We start from the raw sequence: 13927 nt of genomic DNA on the forward strand, positions 1-13927 counted from the left end.
CCAAAAGACTTGGAGGTATAGTGATGCCAGTTCTTCGTCTTGCTTCCTAACATTTTCTGCACAGGCTAATGTTGAGCTTCTGTGGGTATAAAGAACTTCAGTGAGACTGACTGCAGCGGACTAAAAATGCTGATTCATCCGGTATTAGTGCAGGTGCACGAAGCCACTAAGATAAGAAACAGCAAGTCACCCTATCTCTTCCTCTTATCACAATTTTCTCAACAATTTCCCAACTCTTTTCCTGCATTTTGTTGCAGATCACAGACAATTCTCCTGGGAAGATGCTGCTGCAAATCAAAAGTGCCCTGTAGAGTCTTTCTCCTGGTGGACTACTACAATTCTTGGAGTAACTGAAGTCCACAGGTGACCAATGTGGCTGGAAGCCACTTCTGCTACCTCATGTCCTCTTTGGTCAACAAGAAAACATTTGCTTGCTTCTTCAGCTTGCTACTGTGCAATCTTCTGCATGACTGTAGCAAAACAAGTAGTACAGCACGTTAGTGCAGTACGATGTCCATCCAAAAAGCCTGATTTTATCTTCCTAGGTTTTTTCAAGAAGTCCTTCAAAATAATAGGACTTACATGCAATAAGTAAAAGCTGTCAGGTTCTCCAGTCATATTACCATTGTTGCTGGTGGAATGACTCCCAATTTCTTCCATTAAGCAAGAAAGGAGCCTGACAGGAGTTTAGAAAGGGCCTTTATGCTACTGAAATAAAACACAGCTTCTACTGTGAAGGTCTGATAATCCACAAACCCAGAGCAGCTGGCCATCTTTCTCTTTTCTGACATTTTGCAGGAGGCATGCTGCCAAGATCTGAAATACATTGTTAAAAATACAGTGCATTTTCATTAGGGAATTCTAGGTTTCTCTGAGGTGAAGCTGTCTCCACGGGGAGTGAGAAGCATGTAAGGGGTTGTTTTGCAGCAGCAACAGCTTCCCAAGGGCATTCCCTGGGATATGGGACAAAACACACCAGCCTGTTGTTAAAGATGCAGTGTTAGGGAGAAAAGGGACTTGAGCGTTTAACTAGAAAAGGTAGGTATGAAACGAAAAGACAATCTCCTCTTGGCATACTGAGGATCTTATCAGAAAGCAAAACTGGTGGTTTTGGAAGGTGCTGAAGGAAATGGTAGAAGAGGGAGGGAGTAGCGTTCCACTACAGTTACCAAAAGGGCTTTGGTAAACAATAGCAAAAATAGGCGCACTGCCTAATCCGTGCTGACGGATGACTGCCGCCTCACTCCACGCTGCTTTCTCTGGACAGCTTTCCAATCTGGCTGCCCATGCCGGTGGCAGAGCTGCTGGGGACTCTTACAGAGACGGCTCGGTGGCCAGCCAAGCCCGCTGAGCATTTCACTCCGTGCCACAAATAGCTGTGTGCGGAGCAGTCACGGCTCCAAACAAGGTGCTTGGCAAAGGCAGCTGCTGCTTGGCAACCTATTTGTGCCACCGTGACATATCAGTGCACCGTCGGGACAGGCGGGGGGGATGAGTAAGCAGTGCGTCCCACCACTTCCCTCACAGGTACGTGTGGTTTCATTTTAATGATGTATTAACAGATGATATGCAGGGACTCTCACACGCAAAATACAGAACAACCTAGAACAGAAGTTTGACTGCAAAAGATGCGTGGGCTTGCAGTGCCCTGCTCTGATTTCTGCATCGACATTTTAAAGCACTAGTTGACCTTTTGTGGGGGTTCTTTATTGAAATTAAAAACATTCTTGGGTTCTGGTTGCTGCAATTGTTTATCTCTTAAGCAATAAAATACTTTCCGTGTTAAGCTAGTCTCCTAAGGCAGTTTGAAAGAAGATATGAATCCTTCATATAATTCAAATGCACATTACAGGTAGGATTTTCACATGTGCTCAGTGCAGCTCTAACTACTTTTTCTATTAAAAATGATGAAAAACCATCTTGAAACCACTGCAGTAAAAATCAGGTGAATTCTGAGTGCTCCTGGAAGTTTCATTCTTTAGTCTTCACCTCAAAATGCATAATTAAGCTTATGTGGTGGAAGTTTAAACAGGGCAAACAAAAAAAGCAATTCTAGTTGCTTCATATCCTTCAGTATAAATTTATTCTAGTATAAACATGTCCAAAAAATGCTTTGGTCTCTGCAAACAGAGAAGGTTCACATTCCATCTCTCCATAAGGAAGTAAATATAACTGGAATAGACAGGTAAGCAGCAGCTTCCCACGCAATGTTTATCAGTCATTCAGGCACAGTGAAGTATCAGCCTCTGACAGAATTTGCAGAAAGGGAGAGCAATATCCAACTACAGCATTTTCCTGTTCTAAGTAATATTTCAGCAAAGTATTGTGTTTTCTTCCTGCTGGTTATAAGTATTACCAAATGAAGCCATGCTCTGTATAAATCAAGTAATGACTTCTGTGTACAGATATTTGATGCTCTTTAAAACATTCATCTCTTCTTCACCCACTACTGTTTTTCTTAATCCTGTGCAGACAGGAAAAACAAAACAAACGCAGTATCATATATGAGAAGCTCAGGAACTCCAATAATTTTGTGTTCCATGACACACAGCATATTATGGGTTACTCTTGAAATTTACACCTTGTGTAATCGACTGTATGCCTACTTCATTATGATATCCAAGTTCTGTATCCAAATTCTTCCAACTCTATAAATTTTAAGGATGCATTTGCACTGATGCATTTTATATAATATTTACAGCCTTATTTCCAATTTAAGAATAATATAAAAGGTCACCCACTCAGTACTAGGGGCTGCACATCAAATGTCCCTGAGACACTCTGTGAAAAGAACCATCTTTTCAAGGTCAAAGAGAGAAGATCGGGTCCACACCAAGCTCCAAAAAAGTGACAGGACAAGAAGAAACAACCTCAAGTTGTATCAAGGGAGGTTTTGATTTGACATTAAATTTTGTTCTTCATGCAAAGGGGTGTCAAGCATTGGAACAGGCTGCCCAGAGAAGTGGTGGAGGCAGCATCCCTGAAACTGTTTAAAAGATATGTAGATGTGGCACTTGGGGACACAGTTTAAAGGTGGACTTGGCAGTGCTGGGTTACTGGTTGGACTTGATAACCTTAGTAGGTTGTAACAACCTAAATGATTCTGTGATTCTAAAATGATGCAGTAACATATTTCTCTTTAGGGTAATGGTTTCCTAGCACCAATATTCAGTTCATGTCACTGATATCCACCAAAAATCCTCCACTGAATCCTAAGCGTAATGGCAAATGCCAGCCTTTGATCGTGCCTGAGTCATCTGCCTGCACTGTGTGGAACCAATGTTTTGACAAGCTGAACACCATGACCCGAGCAGTTCATCTAGGAGCTATAATTAATACTATGACTCAACATAACACCCCAGCAATCAGGAGAGACTTCCAGTACATCCACGCAGCTCCTTGTAGGGCAGAGAGAACTGCAACACCAGGATTTCCAGCTCACAGCAACATCCTTATTATAGTCACATTTCCACTGGAGACACCATGCTGAGGACTGACCTTCAGCTTCAGTAACCTGCACGTCACAGACATCTTTTATTACTTATTACCTATTACTATTAATCTACACTTTAAGCAACATGATGTCTTCTCACTTTCATTAGTTTGAGCTTCTATATGATGAAGCACAAAGTTTTTCATTGCCTAAATTAATTTTGAGCAGAAGTACAATGTGCTACAGAAAACATCTCAGCTGTTCCTCTTCTCTCACACATATACCAACTTGTAACTATTAGTCACTCCAGGTTTTGGTTTCACATTTTTCTCTTCCTACATTCACTACAGCATCACCAGGCTTTAAAACCTAGAGAGGATAGCAGACAGCTAAGCCAATACTGCAGCATGAAATAATAGCCTTCATGTTCAACTGCCAAGAGAACAACCAGACGCAGTTTATGTTCGTGAGACTCAAGAATGAGTAATGTATCAACAAGTAAAGCTAAAATAGCATTTTGACTTCATTACGACATTCTTAAAATTTAGGGTAATGCAAACTAAAGGTCTTCATCTTATTTATTAGCTATTCAATGCTAGTAGCATTTTTGTCAAGCAAACGTGAATGAATTTCAGTAGCAGTTTGTACAAAGCAAGACTTCCATGCATTTTTCTAGCAGAAAGTTTGGCAAGGTTTTTTAAACTTTTTTGCCAGGTTTTTTTTAAGCAATGGTTTCTGTCCCAACACCTGACTAATCCTCAATGAGTAAAGCAGCAGTGGACAGTTACAGTAGCTATTGTATGATGGAAGAGGATATAGAAGTTACCCCTTAAAAGAATATACTGCTGGGATCATTCAAAAGAACAGTGGGTTTTTTTGCTTGACAGAATGGAAGCAAAGGAAAGAGAGAAGATGACAGGGCTTTGTGCTTTCAATCAGAGGGATTCGAGCCCTGCCATGCCTCCTTCTGCTTTGCTACATACCCTGTTATAATCTGAGGAGTAGCTTTAGAAAGCATTTTAGAAAGCATTTGAGTTTTAAAACTATGCAAACACTTGTACATTTCAGGCAAAATTCATAATCCACAACTTGGTAGCTCATGGAGTTATCCTATTCTGAAGCTGCACTGCTACAAAGTCCTCTAAAAAAGTATATGTATTAGGACCAGTTTTACAATGTATCAGAAATATAGGGTATGCTTCACTTCAGTTTCTGAAATCCGGGAGAAGAAACAAAAAATTTTTGTTTCAACAAAAACTTTGTTCAAACAAAAACTGAAAAGCCAAATATTGTGCAGGACAAACAGCTTTCAACACAAACTTCCTGTACTGGAACAGCCAGAGCAGTTTTGAGGCATGACTCTGAGTGGGAATCCAATAGTTGCATAGAAACAGAGTTCAAAAGGTAGACTCACCTTGGGATCAAGAACTTTATGATCTATGAAGAGTGTGGCATGCATGGATTTCACATGCTAGAAAAGACAAACATAATTTAACATTTGCTCTACCTTTGTCCACTCATTCCTTGCTGGAGCAGTTTAAATGTTTTGAATCTTTCATTTAAAAAAGCACAAGCCGAGAAATGCTGCCAGGTATTGCTATCTGTGTCTGCCAGTATGTTACTTCCTTTGAGGTTAATAATAAAAAGTTGTTAATTCATTTTTTTTCCTAGCTCTATTATGACCATTAGGACAGCCAGAAACAGAAGAAGGAAATATGTCACAAAAGTCAGAAACCAAATTTCTCTTGCTGGACAAAAGGCTCCAAAAGATCAGAAAGGTTCATCTATAAAGACACATCACAGGATGACTTTGAATCTGCTGGCAAAATTGAGCAGTATCATCAAAAAGCCCCGCTCATAGAGCATTATATTTAAAGCCATCATGTCAGAATTCAACCAGCAACTACCTAAAATAAGAATTTCTACAAAACTCTCAGATAAAATAATGAAAACTGAACAACGGCAGCCTAAAGCTGCTATGACGAATCAAGCAAGGAAAAAAACCCCATGTACTACACCATCAGATAATACACATGAAAAGTCAAAGCACTGAGTGACTTAAATAAATGCCCTGAGACTGCTGGGTGCAAGGCAAGACCAGAGGAGTTAATTGAAGGAAAAAACACTGAATGCCACAAACTCCATAGGAAGTGTCTGAGCCACAGCTGGTAGCAAGCTGGGGTTACTACCAAGGGCAATCCCATAAAAGGCTCACTCTTCTTCTACCTCCCTTCACAAGAATCAACCTTTGGCCATCCTCAGAAGCAGCATACTTGGCAAGCTGTTCCAATGCCTGGAAAGCATCATGTAAAAGGCTCACGGTCCTCTTGAGGACACTGTGTCAGTTAGCTTCAGGTTTCCTAGAACAGCTCAGAGACCTCAAGAAAACAAAATAAAAAATATACAGAAAGGGAATCCAAACTTACAACCTTTAAACTTTTCTCCCAGATACCTGCAAGTCAGTAATTTTTAATAAGTGGTAACACTGACATAATTCAGTTTTTCTCTTCTGTGTGTAAATTCACTTCAGTGTGACAGGCTGTATTCAAAGGACAGCTTAATTATAATGAAGAATAATAAGCAATCACAGTACCTTTTCTTTAGAGGACACCTCTGATTAGGTATCATCGGGACACACGATGATAACAACAGTGAAAGAAATGCACAATTTACCTTTAGTTAGCTAAACCTGTAAATAAGAGCAGTGAAAATCTTAATTGCTATAATTTAAATCCTAATCGAAGCTTATATGTCAACTAAAATGATAGATTTAAGAAGAAAAGCAGTTACTGCTTTGGTTGATGTTACACAAGCAGCTACCTCCAGATATTTGGAGTCATGAGAGGTGATAGTTCAGGCTAGCAAGTCAAGCAAAATCACTTAGTTGTTATGCAAGGTAGGAGACAAGGGGTGAGAAAGAAGGCAGGCAAAAAAGGGTGTGTTCCTTAGGAGTTATTTTAACCCCTAGAGCAATGAAAAGTACAGAACAAATGAACAGTAAAGCCTCAAGTCATGTTCATAATTATAACTAAGGTGCAAAGCAAATTCTAGGTATCCCAATATTTAAATCCAACCATGAAACATATTTTTGCTGGCTGTAAGTTACTCTAATTAATGGTACCAATTCAGTGTTACATTTACATGGAGAAATCCCTTCTTCAATTAGAGCAGCTAGCAGACAAGCTCAAGTGTTTCTTAGTTCAGAACGCCCAAGCACCTGATTCAAATGAATATTCATAGCACTCAGTTCTCCACTATTCTAGCAGAGTTATTAGGGAGAAGCACAATTTTTTTTTCTTAGCACTTATTTTAAAGATGTTCCTGCTTTAATAAATTATTCACTTTTTTAACCAAGGTATGGAATAATTATTGCTTCACCTGATGACACTGGCAGGGTGAGCAAGTTAAACAACTCTCACAGAAAGCAGACATATAAATGTTAACACTGGTGATGCTACAAAGAAACATTACCTGGAAAAATCAAATTTAAGTAAGCTTCCAGGTGCATACAGATCACTTATTTTCTCCTTAACCTGCTCTCGGTACCCCAAAGCATCTGAAGGTTCAACAGGTCTCTGGTTTCCAGACAGTCCCTGACCATCATTTTCACTCCTTCTTCCTAGGAAGAGCAGGTCTTCAGAGCTGGATGGCTGGAGACAGCTGTACACCTTGTCTGGCTGCTACATGTGACTTTTGATGGCAGGTTACAGAGATTTGTGACCTTGCACAACTCCTGAATGCTGTATCTCATAAAGAAAGGGAGACAGCCCTACTGTACTGCCATTGGGGGGAATTTTATTCATTTGTTTCTTTTTACACACATCTACAAGGCTTGCTGTGCAGAGCCTATCCCCCAAAGGCTCACTGGGACGTAACAATGTGCTTATGCCTCCTGTTTCGCCTGCAAGGAAGTCTTTGTGCTTGAAATTTTCGGGCACATCCACATGCCTTCCAGCCGGGAGTCAATGTGTAGAGGCAGGCAGGAGCCTGAACAGATCCAGCAGAAGATTGCCTGCACCTACTCACACACATGTACCCATGAGCTTCACCAGCAGAAAGCAAAGGGAATGCAGATACTTTAAAACTATTAATATAGAAAACATCTACAATGCTTTCTGCACAGAACAGAGCAGTGAGCTATGAGGACCTGACAGCTACTGATGGAAGCTCATCAATGACTACTTATTGTAAATGCTGAAATTTGGTAAAAACTTGAGACTAACCTCTTCAAAATGGCATTTGAATGCATATGAACTTAGGAAAGAGAACTACAGATAGTAGCTAACTGATAAAATTAATTTTTAAGTGTAATTGCAAAAAAAACTCCTAAGATATTTGCCTCTGCTTTTGTTAGTACCTTGTACTGAGCCTTGAGAATTAATAGTATCAATTCTTTTAGAGGAATCATTCTATTTGCACAAAAACCCATGGGATGAGAAAGGGAAAGAGCAAAAATAGCAAGCATACTGCTATTGCTAAGTGACTCCTAATGATTAATCATAAATATATGTGTACAATTTCCTTTGCATCCTGTTTGCTGAGAAAAGCAAGAAAGAATAGCTCAGCATACAGTCAGAATTTTTTACATGCTGTTTCAAAAAACAAAGCAAGACAAGACCTACAGGAGATGCCATCTTTTTCCCATTAAACCAATATAGTTGGAAAAGAACAAGTCTTCAGAACAGTCTCTTCTGAAAAGCAGATTTTTCAGGTTGCATTTAGTTCAAGGACGGCTTGACAAGTTGCACACAGGAGAGACATGAAGGTGCCTGGCATCCTCCTGCATTTTGAACTCTGCACCCGGGGAGCATCCTGTATAATTGAGGTTTATGAGATGGTGAGTCTATTCAAGCAGGTGAAGAGAGGTCTGCATTCAGCATCCCAACCTCATTGGAGTTCTAAACCAAGCACTTTTTTGTACTTTGCAAGTTCAAGAAAAGGATGGGCTATCCAGACCACCTTTTACATGGCACAAACAGGCTGCAGCTCCCTAAAAATCAGCAAAGTACCAGTTGCATCTCTAGCAGCAGATTAAAAGGCTGCCAGAGAGATTATGGGGTTTGTGAAGAGATGCAGGGAGTGACACAGAAAGAGAAGCCGTATTTCCCATCCCCACCAATATGCTGTGCTGTCAGGACAAATTAAATGTATGTGATACATTATATGACAAACATATGTTCTGGTGCACATTTAGGAGTTTCAGTACATTGTTTCATAGTTCCCTAATTATTATATAATTATATAGTAATCTCACACAAATTAAAAACAAATGACACTGACATTCCCAGGAAAGAAAAAAGGCAGAATTTTGGCACCAAGTCCTGCTGAGCTGCTTTGAAATGCCAACACTTGGCTATGTCTCAGCTGAAGTTTGCAGGTACACAGATCCCTGTCCTACCAAGCACATTTGGCTCCTGCTGTGATGGCTGGACCCAGCAGCTGAAATTAAAGGTTTTAAGTACAGAAGTTCTCAAAGGGTGACCTGGGGACACTGGCATCTTGAGTATATTTTGGCCCAGGATTAGAAGAACACTACTTGAACTGAGAAAGCATGTTTCAGTGAACTGTTGCTGGAGGGCTGATATTATTTAACACATCTGGATTAATATGTATGTAAAACAGAATACAAAGGCATTAGAACAAAGAACTGGAGAGAGATACTATGAGAGCCCATTAAAAAGCCATGGATGGCAAGATATATTTAGCAGACATAAAAGAAACCTCTTGTCTTTCTTGTGGACTCTAGATACTCTGAAAGTATTTGCTAAGGACAGGCATCTAAGTGGCACTGGGAGAATATAAGAAAAAACTAGAGGTTTCCATTTTTAGAAAACTAATGAGCTTCTTGTCTTTGTTCCCAATTGCTCTTTGCCCTGTTGATATGTCATAATTCTGTATGTATAATGCCACAGGCTTTTGTCATGGAGAATGCAGTAAAAATTACAAACAAGCCTGCCTTGCAACACGCTGAACTATCACAACAGGGGTTAGGAATATGGTTAGGAAGGAGCAAGGTTTAGTTTGAATAAGAACCAGCTTAAGCTATTAGCAAACATAAGATAAGCTCTGTTTTCAGGTATGGGTTGTCCCCCTATGCTTTAAAAGCATCATCTGACCATGTTCTAGTCACCTTCTTGTACCTCCAACACTCTGCACTCCACTGATCCACAAGCCCCTGATTCACTATTTCCTCCAATTTGGATTTTATTTCTCAAGACCAATCCCTATTTCATGTATTTCTCATCTTTAAATGGAAGAGGCTCAGGAGATTAAAATACACAGATTTCTACTGGTGCAGTAAATATATCCCTTCCCCCTGTCCAGCCCAAAATGGTCTAATTCCTATCTTGGATATGCATTGTAATAACAGCAACACAACCATACAGAGCTAATACACATTTTTATGTATATGTTTTAGAAAGAGGCTTTCTCTTCTCCAAATAGATCTATTTTTCTTCATTTCTAGTTTTTACAAAAGAAACTAAATGTCAAAATGTCAAGAATCTCTGCACATCTCTTACTCTGCTAAGTCTGGTTATTCTTCCAACTGCAGTCATATGAATATGACATATATACTACTAATGCTATTAGAAATTCATCTCAGAAATCAATTCAGAATTAATACTACAAAGAGATACCAAACACACATACCAGACCTGCAAGTTAACACACTCCTAGAAGTGATATATTTCTGACATCTCATGGCAAATAATCTCTCTAAGTTACAATCATGCATTTTGCCATGATTAAGGTGCTTAGTTGTAATAAAAGAGTAAATCCCCTAGATCTAAGTAACCATTCTTCTGAAATCACTAATGCAGTTCACAAAAGCACAGTAACAACTATTCAAATTATACAGCACTCCAACCTGATGCACAACCACTACCTAGGAAAAATAATCTAAAAATACAATGAGACAGGCATTAGGAGATAGGAAGTACTTCCTTTCCACTGAGGCTTTTGTTAGCAGATACACAAGGTTCCTTTGCTGAGAAGCTTGAAGTGGGAATAGATTGCTTTCATGCTGAGCACACTTAGGAAAACATCTTAGCATTTTTACTCTTTTTGTGGGGGCGTCTGCACTTAACTCAAGTTGCAAACAGATCTTTAATTTTAATGCTGCAAACAGAGGCTATTTGCAAATTCATTGTTAATTTTTTTCAAAAGGTTCACCGCATCAGGAAGACAACCCCAGACATTAAATGGCTTTCTGATTTTTGGTCACCCTTGCTCAGCAAAGGTAGGCTAAGTGGCCCTGCAGCATTCTTTTGTCTAAAGCTCTTTCCACAGCAAAGAGCCCCCCATGAAGAGATGCAGAGCCCAGCAGCCACCCCAGCTCCAGCCTGGTGCAGGGACTGTACCAAGACCCTAGAGGCAGCACAACCCACAGAACCTGGGTGACCCAGAACTAACTTCAAAGCAGACGGAGCAAAGTTGTCAGGCTCCAAAACGTTTATTTACTTCCGAGTGCTGGCCGTCAGAAGGGATCCCGAAGTAAACAGCGGCTAACATTTGCCCTTCCCAGAGTCAGGGAAGGCTGGCACACCATCGCCAGAATGCGCAAGGTCACCCCATGGCTCCTGCTATCCCACTTTCAGGGTTTTTCTGTCGTGCCTCGGGGCTGCTTCTCAATCCATGTGTTTTGCAGTGACTTTCCAGAGCTGTGGGTGCATTTTGTTTGTAAAAACCACCGAAGCAAGCGGGCAGCAGAGAAAGGCTCGGTGCCCTGTCAGTACCGTCCATTCACACTCACCTCAGGTTCTCTTCCTGTGACCCGGGCAGGACACTGTCAGGACGATCCCGTCTCCTCCTGTACAGACCCGAATGTGACAACTCTTTCAGCTGCAAGGCCGTCATATTCCCCTACCTGGAGGAGGGTTGGTTGTTTTTTTTTAAAGGTGAGGGGGGTGTTTTGGCTTTGGGCTGGGTTTCTTTCCCCCGCCTCTCCCAGCTGTGGGAGCCGAGGAGCGCGCCTGCCAAGATGCCTGGAGAGCAGCGGCTGGGCGGTGTGTCGGCACACCTGCGCCCGCCGGAGCCACCAACCTCTGCAGGCAGGCAGGGCAGGCAGAGCTGCTTCCTGTTTCCCATAGGTACACACCCTCCCAAAGGGCACCACATTTCCTTTATCACTTGATCACACCTAAGGGATGTGTGCGACAAGCTCACCCCCTTCCCTCCAGCTTTCCTCAAACTCTCACGGCTCCGACAGGCACGACCCTGCCCCGTGCTGGGCAAAGCAGGCGGCTCTTCCGCAAGAAGCTACACATCTCCAGGACTGCGATGAGCTGTTTACTCTTTCCTGCTCTAATTTATGACAAAAGGTAAGTCATTAGAGCTATGAAAATTCAGAGTTACTCAAGCACGTTGGCAAGCTCTGACAGGGAGGTTAATGCAGCGAAGTGCGCCGCAAAGGAACTTCAGTAACTAGGATTAAAATGCTCTTTTGGAAATGCAACAGCAATATGCGTTTTCTTTTTCTACCTTGAAAATCAGAAGAAAACCACAATGTAATTTTCTTCCTACTCTCAGCTGTCAAAATACAACCACTACACCATTTTGTCACATTTTGTAGTGATGGAGTGTCCTGTGTAATTGTAAAACAGGAATGGAAGCGCTAGAAGTTTCCTGCGAGGCAGGAAAGCAGGGAATTTTGCAAGCTCTGTATCTCATTTCACTTAGTAAATTTTTAGTAGTAAATAAAACACTTAATTTCAGGAGGCTTCAAAAAAGCTTATGGCTTCTTGAAAAATGTTTACAATTTCTTTGACTTTATTCTTGACACATATAAACAAAAATTTAATTCAGAGATTTTATGTCTATATGGTGAGGAAGGTGTGTTTCCTAAATAAACTTGCATTTTGTAAAAGCCAAGAAACAACAATTTGCAAGGACTGTTAATATTGGGTATTGATATAGTATGATATATATATATATATAAAATATATACTATATATACATATACATATGATATACTATATATACATATATATGATATACTATGATACTATGATATATCAATGATATATCAATTTTGTTGAGATTACCAGACTGAACACAAACACAGTAATTTTATATAATACTATCAGTGTACTTCAGTCTGAAATGTCATCAGCACATAATTTTAAACATCACACAATGGAAAAATAACAAGAGTTTTTGGAAAAGGAATCATGGAATATGACAAATAGATAATGGCTGCAAAAATTTGAAGTGATTTATATGATGTTAGAAGGTTGTGCATACTGAGCTGTCAATGAGCTACACACATCTGAGCGTCTATCCTCAGAAAATAAAAGCAAGAACAATCACAGTATTTGCCTAAACACGCTGCATTCCAGTTTCAAATGAAGTATTTAAAATTGTTTCTCATTACACAGTAGGATAAACTTAAACATAATTAAATGCCAATTGCCTGCAGTCAGTCAATCAGTGATCCAATGAAAAGTTAATGCTGTTATGAGTGGAGGTTCAGGATGGCAGATTGCAGATGTTCATGGCACAGCAGCATTGATTCCTAACAGTTTGTACTCTGCTTTAAATATCTGTGTACAAATGACTTATTTTTGTCCAAATTATCAGTTTTAGACAATAATCTAGAAGGTGATGAGTACATTTTTTTCTGTGAAAAAGCTCTTTGTAAACTATTGAAATTAAACTATTACTTATAAATTTGTTCATAGATTCTTATTCACTACAGTAGCCATCTGTTCAGCATATACTGAATACTTTTGTATTAAACATGACACAAAACAATAAAAACTAAAAACACAATTCTTCACCCATTTTGCTGCACATTGCATTAGAGTGAAAAACATCACTTCATTAAACTTTTATTTGCATGAGCAGTTGCTGTGCTTTGGCAACAACTTTTACTCAAATATCCTTGGAAACCAGAGCTGCACCAAGACAGAGCACGCAAATTAAAGGAATACATCATGTCCAGACACAAAAATGAGTTGTTATACAGATCAAATCCACCTAAATATAAAGGAGAGAAATATGGTTTTCCAAGGAAGCCTGGTGTCTCAGCTCCATAGCTCCATTTCACAGGCCTCTTCAGCAAACTCCAATAGGGATCTGTGCTGATACAGAAAACACTTTCTTGGACGGCTTCAGAACAACATAAAAGCTTTCTACAAGAAGAAATGCAAACTGGTCTCGTTTTCTGCCCTGTGGGATTGCCCACGAATCCTCACAAGAGACAAGGTTTCAAATCTGAATTTACCCAAACAGTCAAGCTTTTGCGTTTGAGTATCAAATACAAGTTATAAGGGTGTTTTTTGCAGAGATGTTGCAGAATGCAAATGTTATTTCTTGACTAACTCATTTAAATGCTCCCACAAAGCAACTTGGGTAGACCTGGCTCTCCAACAAGAGCTTCCCCAGTGAGTGCCTCCTGCTCCCCACACCCCTTTTTACTTTTGAGCCCCTATCTGCTGTTTATAATTCTTTTTCTGAGAGATTACATTCTTCTCATGTGGGATGGGGCCACTT

The 13927-nt window shown here is 40.1% G+C and overlaps 1 protein-coding gene and 1 long non-coding RNA gene across 9 annotated transcripts in view; one reads left to right on the plus strand and one right to left on the minus strand.

Annotated features, from left to right (window-relative positions):
• The window catches only part of LIMS1 (LIM zinc finger domain containing 1), a 67885-nt gene that overhangs the window by 21117 nt on the left and 32841 nt on the right, over positions 1-13927 (minus strand). Inside the window, exon 1 of one of the 8 annotated variants that reach the window (XM_086880309.1) lies at positions 11187-12352. The exons of 6 other annotated variants lie outside the window; for them this stretch is intronic. In XM_086880309.1, the coding sequence (XP_086736435.1) occupies positions 11187-11290 (104 nt within the window). In that variant the 5' untranslated portion in view covers positions 11291-12352. Of the gene's footprint in view, positions 1-11186; positions 12353-13927 lie in introns of those variants that run through there. One more of the 8 variants, XM_086880308.1, reaches the window with a different exon arrangement.
• LOC111922693 (uncharacterized) lies at positions 1182-9153 on the plus strand. Its single transcript, XR_002860651.2, has 2 exons — positions 1182-1527; positions 5105-9153. It is a non-coding gene; the product is annotated as an uncharacterized LOC111922693 (long non-coding RNA).

This window comes from Cyanistes caeruleus, chromosome 3 (assembly GCF_971803275.1).
Source record: "Cyanistes caeruleus chromosome 3, bCyaCae1.hap1.1, whole genome shotgun sequence".
NCBI classification, from domain to species: Eukaryota; Metazoa; Chordata; class Aves; order Passeriformes; family Paridae; genus Cyanistes; species Cyanistes caeruleus.